The sequence below is a fragment of the Canis lupus genome, chromosome 26 (genome assembly GCF_048164855.1).
Source record: "Canis lupus baileyi chromosome 26, mCanLup2.hap1, whole genome shotgun sequence".
Classification (NCBI taxonomy): Eukaryota; Metazoa; Chordata; class Mammalia; order Carnivora; family Canidae; genus Canis; species Canis lupus.
The window spans coordinates 22,730,732-22,746,101 of NC_132863.1; the positions used below are offsets into that span (position 1 = coordinate 22,730,732).

The window sequence follows — 15,370 nt, forward strand, 5'->3', positions numbered from 1 at the left end:
ACCCCCACATGCAATTCAGAGACACAGCATGTTCTATCTCATCCCATCTGATGCCTTCTGTAGGCTGTAGACTACTGGTGAGAATAATCTGTGCTTTCTCTCCTTTGGCTGTCTGCCTTGCTAGACTTGGGTAGACATGTATTCACTTCTAAGTATGAATAAAATAATATAAGTAATGAAACCTATTCCATTTATTGCATTCATCTAAGTCTAGGATCTCTGGGTGTTGTGTCTATCACTTCAGTCCATCCAAATGGTAGCTGATTTTCATTTCCACATCCTAGATAAATTTAATTACTCACAGACAACCAATATACAATGATAGAGGAATAATAGGATAACTAAAATACAATTTCATTTAGAAACAGCAAAAAGGAGGAGAAAAGACAGAGATAATATAGCATATAGCGTTGTCCTGATGGACTAGAGCAAGGTTTTTTTTTTAGTTTAGTTTAGTTTTAGTTTCTATTCTTTCTGTTCTGCTCTCTGGGGAAGATTTCTCTTGTCCGTTGATCTCAGTGGCCATATCTTGCAGGAGGTTGGGGGAGAATTCTTCTGGGAGATGTGCTACTTTAGCAAAACATTTCTTACTAGTGCAGGTTTAGGAAATTACACAAATGATTTTGTTACCCAGGCTTTTATATCTATGGCATTGTAACTCTTTTGAGAGATAACAGACTTTTCTTTGAATTGCTTTCAGTCATTTTCATGTTTAAGACCAATCAACAAATCATTTTGAATCTGGAAATTCATTTTACGTCACAAACAGGGCACTGGTATCTATAGAATAAGCTTGTGGAGATTATACCATCTCTATTCCATATCTAAACTCATCCCTTAACAGCCTCTCACTCTAGCTCTGACTATAAGCATTTAATACAGTAGCATCTGGACAGTGTAGATGAACTAATTCAGAGTGATAACCATGAGTTTATAGTGATATCAATGTATATTTTTGTGTAATGTCACCTACAACACTTATCTAAATTTAGAAATATACACAACAGATAATTGCATTAATGCAGGGTTGTGGTGTGCCCAAGGAATTAAAGGACTGAAACAAGAAGAAAAAAGGAGCCCCTGTTATTGGCTAGAGATCTATTGAAGTAGATCATGGACTCTCCTGGATATATAGAGAAATATAAACAGACTGTGGCTGATAAATTGATCTTTGAGTTTTGAAGACGAGTTTCTTTATTTTTAAAAGATTTATTTATGTATTTGAGAAAGAGAGCATGTGTGAGTGGGGGAGTTGTAGAAGGAGAGGGATAGAGTGAATCCTCAAGCATACACCTCACTGAGCATGGAGCCCTACTAGGGGCTTAATCCTACTACCCTAAGATCATGACCTGAGCTGAAACCAAGAGTCAGATGTTCAACCGACTGTGCCACCCAGGCACCTGTGAAAAGTTTATTTGTATTAACAAAATGAACTGCCTGTGCTATGGAGACACTATTTTATACCTAATCTGCGCTGTCTTTTTCACCAATTCCTGTCCCCTGCTGCCAGAGAGTCTATGAGCCTGATCTAAATCTATTCCATAGAGAGTATTCCTTTCCCCAAGTCCTCCTAGGGCTAAACAGTAAATGTTCCCATGAGCAAAATGGGATGAATAAAGAACATGATGTTTCTTAGGAAAACATCCACTGGGACTTTTAAAAGTACAAATTGTTTTAATGTACTTCTTAAAAAAGGACATGAGTATAATATATTTCTGGATAACTCACCCACCATGCTCTGTTGAGTTGAGGGGTTAGGAGAATGAATTATTTGATTATTTAAAAGGGCCTACCAGGGAAGTTGTGTTTGTTTGTAAGATTAAATTTTTTTTCTTTTTATGTCAATTAGAAATAGTATTTGAAAAATAGTCTTATTGTATAACATGTGCATTATTAACAAGAATCAGGAAATACAAAAGCAAAGAGAAGAAAGGAAAGACCAGTAATATTACTACCATCTAAAGAAAACATCTGGAAACATGTATGCCATTAAAATTTTTTTCTTTAATAGAATGAAAATAGTTTCATTGTTTAATCTAAATATAAGCTTATGGGATTTTCCTGATTAACAGGAAAGATATAGTAAAATTGTTTAAACTCTTATGAATTGCATGGCTTTTGAAAGTCTAGGGTCTCTTTAAAAAAAGGGGGGGATCCCTGGATCGCTCAGTGGTTTAACGCCTGCCTTCAGCCCAGGGTGTGATCCCGGAGTCCCAGGATCAAATCCCACATCAGGCTCCCTTCATGGAGCCTGCTTCTTCCTCTGTCTGTGTCTCTGCCTCTCTCTCTCTCTCTCTCTGTCTCTCTCTCTGTCTCTCATGAATAAATAAATAAAATCTTAAAAAAAAAAAGAAAGTCTAGGATCTTTCAGATCTCTGCCAGTTCCAGAGATGTGTACATTCTCAGGGACACACTTGCCTTCAGAATTCTCTATCTTCATTTGCTAACTCTGACTTGTACCTTATTCATCCTCCTTGACACAAAACTCTTCCTTACCTCCCCCCGCCCCACGCATAAAACCACACGTACTAAGCATTTTGGAATTTATCAGAATGTATACAAGAGTTTGAGAAGGAGGGTTACAAAGAAGGTGATTATTTGGCAGTAGCACAAGCAACTTTCAAAAGAACTGGAAGACATCATTGACCTTAAATTAAATTTCTTCATCCCACTAATAATGAGTTTTTCTGGTTTTGCCTGCTCTGAGCTTCTTACTAGCTCACTGGCTTTTGAAATATCTTTCCCTTTTTCATTTCTTCCACTCAAACTTCCTTTTCCAGATTGCCCCCAAGGACTTTTATATACTGTGGAATAGTTTTTAGTGTCTATCAGTTAAAAGAATATTTCCTTGGCATTAATTCCTAGAGGCTGATTTGGGGGATTACTGGAAAAGCACATTGCTAAACCTATTATAAGATAGAGTAGGACATTATCTGTTAATACAAGAGTTACTTTGTCATGAAGACATAACCATTATAAAAATCTATGCATCGAACATAAAAAAGCCCGTAATACATGAAGCAAACATTGACAGAACTGAAGAGAGAAATAGACAGTTCTATAATAGTTGTTGGAGAATTTATAGTCTACTTTAAATAATGGATAGAAGGTCAAGATAGAAACTAATAAGGGAATAGAAAATTTAACAATATAAGTCAATTAAACCTAGAAAGCATCTATAGAATACCCAACTGCAGAATACACATTCTTCTATAGTGTACATGGTGCATTCTTTGGGATAGACCATATATTTAAGCCACAAAACCAGCCACAAATTTTAAAAAAAGATTTAGATAATACAAAGTATCTTCTTCAAACACAATGGAATGGAACAAGAAGTCAAAAGCAGAAGGAAAACTAGAAAATCCTCAAATATGTAGACACTAAATCACAGTCTTAATGGATCAAAAGAAAATCACTAGGTAAGTTAGAAAATACTTAGAGATTAATTAAAATGAAGAACAACATGCCGAAAATCATGTGTAGTGACAGTGCAAAGAGGAAAGTTGATAGAAGAAAGATCTCAAAACCATAATCTATCCTTACACCTTAAGGAAATAGAAGAAGAAGAGTAAGCTAAACTCAGACTTAGCAAAAGGAAGGAAACAGTAAAAATGACAGCAGAGAGATAAGTGAAACAGAGAATAGAAAACAACAGAGAATCAACAAAACCAAAACATTTTTCTTTGAGAAAAATATTGACAAAACTTTAGCTAGGTCGACTAAGAAAGAAATAGAGAAGACTCAAGTTATTAAAACCAGTAGTTAAAGAGAGGCCATTACCAAAACATTACAGAAATAAAAATGGTTATGAGAGAACAATTGAATAACTGTATGCCAAAAAATTGGGTAATCTAGATGAAATAGGCAAATTCCTATAAAAACTATCAAAACTGACTCAAGAAGAAAGAGAAAATCTGAATAGATTCATAATGAGTAAGAAGATTGAATTTGTAATAAAAAAACCTCCTAACAAAGAACAGTCAAGGATCAGAAAGATTGCTAAACTGGTGAATTCCCCTAAATATTTTTCCCCTAAATATTTTTAAAAACTATCTATCTATCTATCTATCTATCTATCTATCTATCTATCTATCTATCTATTTAGAGCTTGAGTGGGGGTGAGAGGGAGAGAGAGAATCCCAAGCAGGCTATATGCCTAGCATGGAGCTGATGTGGGGCTCAATCCCAGAACCCTGAGATCATGACCTGAGCCAAAATCAAGAGTCCATTGCTTAACTGACTGAGCTACCTAGGCACCCTGAATTCCTTTAATATTTTTTGAAGAATTAACACTAATCCTTCTCAAACTCTTCCAAGAAACTGAATAGGAGGGAGCACTTCCTAACTCATTAATGAGGCTAGCATTACCCTGATACTGAAACCAAATAGACACAAGAAAATTACAGGAAATACAGTTAACATAAAAAAATCACATTCATGGAATGAAGATAAATAATTACATGGTCATCACAGTTGATGTTGAGAAAGCATTTGACCAAATCCAGCATCTTTTCATGATTAAAAGAAATCAATAAACTAAGAATAGAAGGAATTCCCTCCACAAGACAAACTCCATAGCCAATATAATACTCAAGGGTGAAAGACTAAAAACTTTTCTTTAAAATCAAAACTAGCTAAGAATGTATACTTTCACACTACTATTCACATTCTAGCTAGAGCAGTTAGACAAGAAAAAGATATAAAGAGCATCTAAATTGGAAAGGATGAAGTAAGACTACAGAGAACATAATCTTATCCAAGAGGACTCCAAATAATTTACAAAATACCATTAGAGCTAATTAATGAATTCAGTGAAGTTGTACCTACCATAAAAATGACTTGCATTTCTGTACACTATCAATGAACAATCTGCAAATGGAAATGAAGAAAATAATTCCATTGACAATAGCATCAAAAAGGATAGAATACTGAGGAATAAATTTAACCAAGTAGATATAAGACTTGTATCCTGGAAACCCCAAAACATTGAAAAGTAAGTAAAAAGACATTTAAAAAATTTTATTTATTTACTAAACAGAGAGAGAGAGAGAGAGCGAGCACTGGAGCAGGGGAGAGGGGCAGAGGAAGAGAGAGAGAGAATCTCAAGCAGACTCTGTGCTGAGAGCAAAGCCAACTTGGGCATGGATCGCACGACCCTGAAATCATGACCTCAGCCGAGATCAAGAGTCTGGTGCTATACCAACTGAGCCACCCAGCTCCCTGTAAAAAAACATTTTTGTTCATGAATTAGAAGACAATATCTTTAAGATGTCAGTAGTACTCAAAGTGAGCTACAGATTTAATGCTACCCCTATCAAAACCTCAATGGTATTTTTTTTTCAGAACTGTAAAAACTCATTCTCAAATTCATATGGAATTTCAAGAACCTTAAATATGAGAAAACAACTTTAAAGAACAAAATTGAAGGACTCAGACTTCTCAGTTTCAAAAGTTACTGCAAATCTATAATAACCAACACCATGTGGTTATGGCATAAGGATAGATACATAGATGAATGGAGTCGAATTAAGAGCCCAGAAATAAACTCACATTATGGTCCATTGATTTTTGACAAGGGTCAAGATCATTTGATAGGAAAGATTAGTCTCTTCAACAAATGGTGCTGGAAAAACTAGATATCCATATGTAAAGGAATGAAATTGGACCCTTATCTTGCATCATTTATAATCCTTAACTTAAAATTCACCAAAAACCTAACTTAAGATGTAAATCTATAAACCTCTTAGAAGAAAACAGGGGGAAATCTTTATGACCTTGGATTTGGCAATGATTTCTTAAAGATGACACCAAAATTACAGGCAACAAATTAAAAAAAATAGATAAATCTGACTTCACCAAAATTAAAAACTTTTGTGCATCAAAGAGTACTATCAAGAAAGTGAAAGGGGTGCCTCAGTGGCTCAGTTGGTTAAGTGTCTGACTCTTGGTTTTGCCTCAGGTCATGATCTCACAGTCCTGAGATTGATTCCCACATCAGGCTCCCTGCTCAGTGAGGGGTCTGCTTCCCCACTTTGCTCCTCCTCCATTCACGGACACACACACACACACACACACACACACTTTCTCTAAAATAAATAAATAAATGTTTTTTAAAAAGTGAAAGTATACCTATTGAATGGGGAAAATATTTGCCAATCACATATCTGATAAGAGTAATATGAAGAATATGTAAAGAACTACAACTCAAAAACAAAAACAAAAACATCCAATTTAAAAATGGGCAGATGATTTGAAAAGAAATTCCTCCAAAGAAGATATACAAATGACCAATAAGCACATGAAAACATTCTCAATATCTATAGTCATTAAAAATCAAAACCAAGATGAGATACTACTTCACACCTGATACAGTTTAACAAAATTTTTTCTTAATTTATTTTTTTGACAGACAGAGAGAGAGCCAGAGAGCCAAGCAGGAGAAACAGCAAAGGGGGTAGGAGAAGCAGGTTCCCTACTGAGCAGGGAGCCTGATGTGGGGCCCGATGTGGGGCTTGATTCCAGGACCCAGGGACTATGACCTGAGCTGAATGAAGGCAGGCACTCAACCGACTGAGCCACCAAGGCGCCCCAGTTAAAAAAAAAAAATTTAAGGTTTTATTTATTTATTTATTCATGCAGAGAGGCAGAGACACAGGCAGAGGGAGAAGCAGGCCCCACACAGGGAGCCTGACGTGGGACTCAATCCTGGGTCTCCAGGGTCAGGCCCTGGGCTAAAGGCTGTGTTAAACCATTGAGCCACTGGGGCTGCCCTCACCTCTGATTTCTTTTTTTTTTTTTTTAATTTTTATTTATTTATGATAGTCACACACACAGAGAGAGAGAGAGAGGCAAAGACACAGGCAGAGGGAGAAGCAGGCTCCATGCACCGGGAGCCCGACGTGGGATTCGATCCCAGGTATCCAGGATCGCGCCCTGGGCCAAAGGCAGGCGCCAAACCGCTGCGCCACCCAGGGATCCCTCACCTCTGATTTCTTTAAATGAACTTCTGTGCCTTTCTCTCTTTTCTTTCTGGAATCCAGATTATTTTGCATAGACTACAGACTTCATTCTTGAGGACTCTATGCTATGCAGAATGACAAGCTAAAAAGGTAGAAATCAGCTTTGAGGATATCTTTCAGTTTAGAATGAGATGGGTTACAAATAGGTTGTGGTCTTGGAAATAGTGGAACTGCCTTTGATATGTGACTGTGCAAGATCCTCTTCCTCCATAAATCTGAGAGTTTTCATATTTATTTATTTATTTATTTATTTATTTATTTTTTATTTTTTATTTTTTATGATAGTCACAGAGAGAGAGAGAGAGGCAGAGACATAGGCAGAGGGAGAAGCAGGCTCCAAGCACCGGGAGCCCGACGTGGGATTCGATCCCGGGTCTCCAGGATCACGCCCTGGGCCAAAGGCAGGCGCCAAACCCAGGGATCCCCGTTTTCATATTTAAATAGAAGTTTATACCTCACTAAGTCTACATGTCTTAGAATTTTATAGGTACCAGAAACTGTTCTTTATGCCTTACCTATTTTAATTTTTAGAGTGATTCTAGAGGGTAGGTGTATGTGAAACATACCAGTGAAAGAATTGAGGGAGAAGCTACAAAATAAGTAAAAGCAGTAAGAAGCAAACTTAGATACAACATTTGGTATATTTTGCTCCAGTTTCTTCAGCTTTAATCACGTTGTCATAATTCTTACAGAAGGCTTTTTTATTTAATAACATTGTGCATCAGTGTGCTTGGCACATTCTGGATTCTCATACAATGAAAATTCCTTCAAAAGCTGCCACCTAAGTTCCAGCATGGGATGAAGAAAGAATGGATGTAAGGGAAAAGGACAGTAGGGTAAAATTTCAGGCTGCCGCACTAAGATGATATTCCTCACCCATAATCACAGTGATCATAGCTCTGAGGTGTTTGCAAGGTAGTGATCAAGGTGATTACTGAGGGGAAAGCACAGTGAGTTCTACCAGGAGCCTTTAAAATCCCATCTGGCTATTCAGTGAGATCCTCTGATCTTAACCTCTGTCACAGCCTTCTTTGCATTGCAATGAGCTTCCTTCCCCCCCAGGTGAAACATGGCTGCTAATCACCATACCCATGCAAAACAGCCATGGTCTAGTGAGCAGGGTCCTCGGGAACTGTGCCTTTCTGCTCTTCCCCCAGGAATCAGCAACCTGCTATGGCTAAGTCCTTATGTTGTGAGTAAATTTGAATATACTACTCTAGCAACCTTCAAAGGACCCTGAGTGGGACTAAATATTTTCTTTATTCTTCAGCTTCATGAATTTAGGCTTAAAGGTGGGAAATCAATTGCCCACAGACTGAATAGATGGATAGATGGTCGGACGATGAGTGACCTCATAGATGTCTGACTGTGAAGCTCATGTTTTTTTCCACTGCCCTCCTGTGCTGAAGTGACCTGCCTCTGTCCATCCCCTTTCCTGTGTGAGTTCATGAGTTCTGCCTACAATGAGAGCCATGGGAGTAAAAGGCAATGATGTCCTGCTAGTTTGGGATGACCTACCCCTCAAATTTCCCCTGCTGGATGATAACACAGATCACAGATATATCTGTTTTAGGATGCAGAGGCCAGTTTCCTGGAGGAGATCTAGAATAAATGAAGATGGTATTTTAGTAATATCCAAAAATCATCCAGGCTATCAAAGAACCCCCTTTCTTTTTTCAATAAGTTCTAATATAGAATCTAGTTAGGGAACAGGAAGAGAGAAAGAAAAAGAAAAAGTTTCCTCTCTTTGAATAAAATTTCAAAATCTGGCTAGAGGAGAAGGCATACAAGTAGATACATAGAATATGATGTGGCATGATGACAAATTCCATATAAGCCATAATAATGGAGAACAAGTGGTGACAGTAGTTGTATTATGGGTGGAGCAGTTAGGTTATCAATGTCTTCTGGATGGGAATAAAGATTTTCCTGGACGGGGGTAACTGGAGAGAGCAGCATATGTATAAAAATTCAAATTCAGAAGCATTCCAGTGAGTCCAAATCAATTGTGTTTAAGTGTGAGTAGCAGAATTAGGGGATGAACCTAGGGGGAGTGAGAGGAGATAAAATTGGAAATTTAACTTAGGATCTGAACATGAAGAACAATGAAGCCTGGACTGAAATGTTGGCTAGGATGCTGTGAGCAATGATGCCAGAAGGAGAGCTTGCTGATTAGATTTGTGTCAGAAAAATGACTGGCTACCAGTGTAGAGGATGTGTACGTGTGTGTGTGGAAGAAAGGCATAGCGATGAACAGGAAGGCTCTTGCAATAATCCCAGGGCAAGTCTTGAGAGCTGAGTCCTTACTCCAGCAGTGGAGATAGAAGTCATGATACATATTAAAGGTAGAAGATTTGCATAGACCTATTAGTAATGGGATGTGGGATCAAGTGAAGATGGAAAAGGGTACCATGACAGCACTCATGGACTTGTGTTTACAGTGTGATAACTTTTCCACCAATGTTTTCACCCACTTTTAGTTCTCCACATTAAATCCTTGGCCTCTTGTGAGGTGAAAGGTGAAGTTGACCTGATGAGGCATAACGTAAGTTCATATTTTTAGCATCAGAAAGATAGCAGCATGATAAGGGTAAGGAGAAAGATATTCAGTCCAACCCTATCACCTCCTAGGTGGACAAACTGAGACTGACAAAGACAAACATAGCCAGTGAAGGCAACCGCATTTCCTATTCTCCCAGTCTAAGTATCAAGGAGTGTGTCTGAGGCATGGGTAGGTGACTATGATGCCCCTGGTCCTATTCTCTTATTTGTGCAAGCAGAGTTCTTAAGGGAAAAATCCTTAAGCTTAAAGTGAGTGTCTATCCCCATGCTCAGGTCACACTATAGAGATCTCATTCTACCATCCTGTCTAAGTTGGAATCTGTGATTGAGGATTTCCAGGGCACAGGAGAAAATTGGACATCAAGTGTAGTGACAGGATGCTGTCAGTGGTCAATTAAATGTTCTAGTTCTAATAATTATACCTCAAGTTTCTTCTCTGAAGTGAAGTCACAATACCGACATTCTGAAGTTGTTATAGGCAATCTAATAAGAAAATGATTACCTAAGCACTCTGTAGCAATGCTTTTGTATCAGTAACCACTTCAAAAATACTTAAGATTTCACCCTCAATCTATAGGAAGAGGCCTTCAGACATTCCATATTATGGGCCATTGGTTCTCAAAGTGTAGTTCCTGGCCCAGAAACATTGGCATCACCTGGAACTTCTGAGTAATAATAATTCCTCAGGCCTTACCACAGAATCCGAAACTGGAGATGAGGCCAAGAAATCTGTTTTACCAGTCTCTCCAGCTGTTTCTGATGTGCTTTAAATTTGATAATCACTGCTGTAGGCAGATTGTAGGCCTGCAGGCTGGGAACTGTCTTCAGTGACAGTTCCCAAGCTCATTGTCCCAAGCCTCACTTGTGTCTGGCCTCTACCTTATTTGCATCCCTCCCCTGGCCCTGCTGGTGCTAAAGAGATGCGATGCCCTTCCAGACATTGTTGCATGGAGTGGCAGGGCAAGAGGGTGTAGCAAGAAGAGTGACACCAGAGTAAAGCCCTTTGCTTTAATGAAGCAGGGATCTTAGTTCAGGAGAGACACGTGGGGATGTCCTTGGGCCAGGGGTAGTCGTTGAACTTTCTGAAGCCTGTGCCGAGTTTGTTGTCTTTGTGGTTTCCCCGCAGGCAGACAGGATGCAGCACATTTTTTCTTTGGGGCACATCCCAGTAGGAGGCACTGTTGCCATCTCTCCCGGTCTGCACACCGACCTGCAATTTCCAGTTTTGTTTGCACACTTTCTCACATACCAATTACCTGCGTAAGGGAATTATATAGATTATTTAAACCAGAGACCTATCACAAAAAGATAGAAATGACAGTTTTTTGAACACTGATTATTCAAGTCCCTTACTAGTGGCATTGTTATATTTTTCCTATTCCTCTGACTTGCCCTGAGGATTAAATGAGACTTTATAAAAATATTACACACAGAATTTTGATGTATGTATGAGCCTTCCTGAAATTGAAATTCTGGATGTAAAAACTCACTGGGTATCTATTCCCTGTTGTTTTAATGTGAGTATATATATATATACTCTCATTATTTCTAGTAACAAAAGCCCTAACCAATTTCATAAAATGTAACTAAAACACACATAAACCACCTAAAAAGAAGTAAAATATGAAAATTTTGAAATATGAAATGCTCAATTCATCACTGTAATGCTTCTTACTGTCATCCAAGTGCACATGGCTTTTGTTGCTGCTTGGTGAGATTTTCAAAATGTCTTTACATGTTTGTGAGGTTCTACAAATTGTATATGAAATGTAACTGGATTTGTCTAATACATTGTCTTATTAAATGTGATATAATTATATATATATGAATATCTATGTATCTATACCTATATAATATTGAGATACAAATATACTCTACAACATGTTGGGAATAAAAACCCAAAAGCCATTCTACTAGGAATATATTCATTAGGGATCCATTCTTCTGCAAGGTGTGCTTACATATTATATACACATATAAAAAATTTTCTCCCACATGATATAACACATAGAAGGCCCTGAAGAGATGTTAGAACTCTTTCTCACTGGGGCCTATGTTGCTCAACTCATTTTCCTATTCAATCAACACATATATAATGGGTGCCTACTATGTTAAGAATGCTGCAAGAATGATGGGAATAAAACAATGAACAGGAAAACAAGATCTGAGAAGCTTTCATGGGAGGTGAGAGGAAAGAAAATAAACATGTAAGTGAATAAACAAAATAACTACAGATTGTGATAAATGCAACAAATTAAAAAACATAATGGAATGTAGTAGAGAGTAAGAAAATGGAGCAGTAATTTTTGATTTCTGACTATTACCACCACTGGTATCCTTTATCAGCTGCTTAATTCTCTGAGGATTAAATGAGATTTTACATACATGATGTTTATGGACATGAATTTACATACTAGATGTAAGGCTATATGAAAGGGCCTTCACTCATAAAATCAGGATTCTACATGGGGTTGTTGAGGAAATTGTCCCTTAAGAAATGACATTCAAGCTTAGATGGAAGGATGGATGAAAGGGATCCAGCTATGTGAAGATCTGGAAAAGTGTTCAAAGAAGTAATAGTGTATGTGAAGGCTAAGAGTAAAGGAAGAACTGCTATTTCTGAGACTGGAAAAGATTGCTTGACTTCTTTGCGTGGTTTTTCTTTATCTCCTGTTTTTATTCTTTTTTTTTTTTTTACCTGTAAGGAGTCTCCAGAATGGCCTTTGACTTTATTTATTTTTTTTAAAGATTTATTTATTTATTTATTCATGAGAAACACACACAGAGAGAGGTAGAGACACAGGCAGAGGGAGACGCAGGCTCCATGCAAGGAGCCTGATGCGGGACTCAATCCCGGGTCTCCAGGATCACACCCTGGTGCACCCTGGTGCACCACCAGGGCTGCACCACCGGGGCTGCCCGGCCTTTGACTTTAAACTGTCTCTCTAGCCCTGGGTGTTATGCTATATGTTGGCAAATTGAACTCCAATAAAAAAAATAAATTAATTAAAAAAAAAAAAGAAACACAGAGGAAAAAAAAAACTCTCTCTAGTCCCTTTCTCCATGATCTCCTCTTTCTCTCCGTCTCAAATATCTCCATGGAGATAACATTCAAATGCTTTTCTTCTGCTTCTTCAACTGGGACAAGTGAATGGAAACCTCAGATCAAGTTTCCCTCCTTTTCATTCTGATCTACCTTGAGGCCTGGTATTTTGTTAATTCTTCCTTCCAAATGTCCTTTCTTAGGCTTGCATCTCTCTAATCTAGAGAGATCTTGGGTTAGACTTGGATAATCTTGTAGAATAATCCTGAATTGCTTGTGTGTGTCTAGAAAGGAAACTGAGGAATTTTCTCAGGTTCTTTGATTTAGAAAGAGGACACCATGCAAGTGTGTGGTGAATATCATCAATGTCCCAGAGACAGAGGACAATCAGCAATCAGCAATCTAAACTCATAGAATTTCAAGGATGTAATAGATCTGAAACATCTTCTGAGGCAGCCTTCCAGCCATTATTAATTTCCTCTTATCCACCATCAATTTGAACAGTTCTGCAAATTCTAAAGAACCTAAAACACTTTCCCTAGAGGCAGGCTATAGAGTTATACAATTTTCTATCTGTTAGGAAATGCCACCTCAAAGTTAGTTCTTCCCTTTTTTTGTGCCATTAGAAAACATGGATGTATCTAGAGAGTACAGTGCTAATAAGTGAAGTGAGCCAGTTAGAGAAAGACAAATACCATGTGATCTCACTTGTATGTGGAATCTAAGAAACAAAACAAATGAACAAAAGGAGAAAAAAAGAGAGATAGCCCAGAAGACAGACTCTTACCTATAGAGAACAAACTAATGGATAACAGAGAGGAGGTGGGGCGTGGTGGGATGGGTGATAGAGACTGAAGTGTACAATTATGAGGAGCACCGAGCAATGTATAGAAGTGTTCAATCACTGTATTGTATACCTGAAACTAATATAACACTGTATATTAATTATGCAGAAATTAAAATAAAAACAAGACAACACAGTAAGCATGGTGCACAAACTATCCTCAACATAGAGAACTTTCTAAGCTAATGGAAGAATGCAAAGGAAATACTAATAGATTTGACAACATGCCAATGAAAATTTTTTTGCTTCTAATAAATCAGTAAAAACAGAAGTTTTACTGCTACAACCTTAAGTTAAAAAAGATTATACATTCATATATCCATTGGTAACAACTTTTAAAATGTGAGCAGTGGTGGAATGGTGGCCAATTTCTTTATTTCTAAAACATTTCTAGTGTTCTAGTCTTAGTTTTATAAATATAAACTATAGAATTAATTAAAAGATAGCAATGTTATACACATAGAGCTGAAATTTGGCATAGGATTTCCAACAGTCTTGAATCTTTTCCCTATGTTCACTCACAATGTTTCTTTCCTTATCCACCTTACAGTCCTATAGATATTTAGAAATAGTCTTTCCTGTCCTGTTAATCACATCCAAGAATTAAAAAAATGGGAGACTTTCTCTGTAAGACTAAGAAAATCAGAAGAAGTAATATTGCAGACTTATTACTTTAAGAGTAATACTTGGTGCCATACAAAGTGAAGTGAGTCAGGGTTGGCCTGAACTGGCCCTGAGTGATAGGATAGAGGCGGTTTTGGAACATCAGGACCATCTCTACATTTGGATTCTCAGTATTCTCCTTAACTGCCAACCATAGACACTGCTCTGTTGTGGGAGCTTAGAGGTCTCTTATAATAGAGATGTTCTGAAGAAGTAGGGCAAACCTTAGCATCCCCCTCCCAGCAAGAATCCTGCCCCTACTCCCATGGATGTTTGCTAATAGGAATTTCATATCTAGGACCCTGTTCTGGGCTAACATTTTTACCCCCAAGATTCTGTTTACCTGAGACCAACTGGGTCAGGAGCATGAAGCTTGAAAGAGTGAACAATAGGGACTTCATGGCTCCTGAAACACGTAGGTTCTATGGAGTCCAGAACTCTCTATTCAGTGTGACTGCACACAGGTCTTTATTGTCCTCCCTAGATAGGGTTGGGCTCAACCAGTAGACCAGTAGGATATAGGATACTGTGCCAAACATAACTTCAGTCCATTGACCACTCGCTCTAATTGAGGCATCACTATTCAAGAGCCCTATTCTAGGCATGCCTTGAGGGAAAGAGAAGGACTTAGAAGACTAGGTGCAACATCCACTGAAGTGTATGACAATCTGGAGAGAAAAACACAAGAAGAATTTATACTGCTCCCCCAAGGCTGGGTACTCCTATCTGTTTTTTCACAGTCCTCCTGTTTTGGTTCCAAGGGTATTTACCTTACTGCATTGTGGCTATCTGTTCACCAGGCTGTCTCTTTTCCTAAAATACAATTTCTATACACTAACAAAGAGACTAAAGAAAGAGAAATGAAGGAGTCAATCCCATTTACAATTGCACCCAAAAGCATAAGATACCTAGGAATAAACCTAACCAAAGAGATAAAGGATCTATACCCTAAAAACTACAGAAAACTTCTGAAAGAAATTGAGGAAGACACAAAGGGATGGAAAAATATTCCATGCTCATGGATTGGAAGAATAAATATTGTGAAAATGTCAATGTTACCCAGGGCAATTTACACATTTAATGCAATCCCTATCTAAATACCATGGACTTTCTTCAGAGAATTGGAGCAAATCATCTTAAGATTTGTGTGGAATCAGAAAAGACCCCAAATAGCCAGGGGAATATTATTATTATTATTATTGCCAGGGGAATATTAAAAAAGAAAACCATAGCTGG

The 15,370-nt window shown here is 37.8% G+C and overlaps 1 protein-coding gene across 1 annotated transcript; it reads right to left on the bottom strand.

Annotated features, from left to right (window-relative positions):
- Positions 1 to 10,578: 10,578 nt before the first annotated feature.
- Positions 10,579 to 14,634, bottom strand: LOC140618256 (beta-defensin 22-like). Its single transcript, XM_072800448.1, has 2 exons — positions 14,478 to 14,634; positions 10,579 to 10,840 (listed from the first exon to the last, which is right to left on the bottom strand). Exons 1-2 carry the CDS (start codon positions 14,533 to 14,535, stop codon positions 10,593 to 10,595), a joined length of 306 nt encoding a protein of 101 aa, XP_072656549.1. The 5' UTR covers positions 14,536 to 14,634; the 3' UTR covers positions 10,579 to 10,592.
- Positions 14,635 to 15,370: the final 736 nt, after the last annotated feature.

Bases quoted from the DNA above. Each gene is read 5' to 3' on its own strand.
- LOC140618256 (XM_072800448.1), bottom strand. From the start codon at position 14,535: ATGAAGTCCCTATTGTTCACTCTTTCAAGCTTCATGCTCCTGACCCAG. The intron at 10,841-14,477 runs GTAAACAGAATC...TCCCTTACGCAG, and splicing joins CCTGACCCAGTTGGTCTCAG to GTAATTGGTATGTGAGAAAG.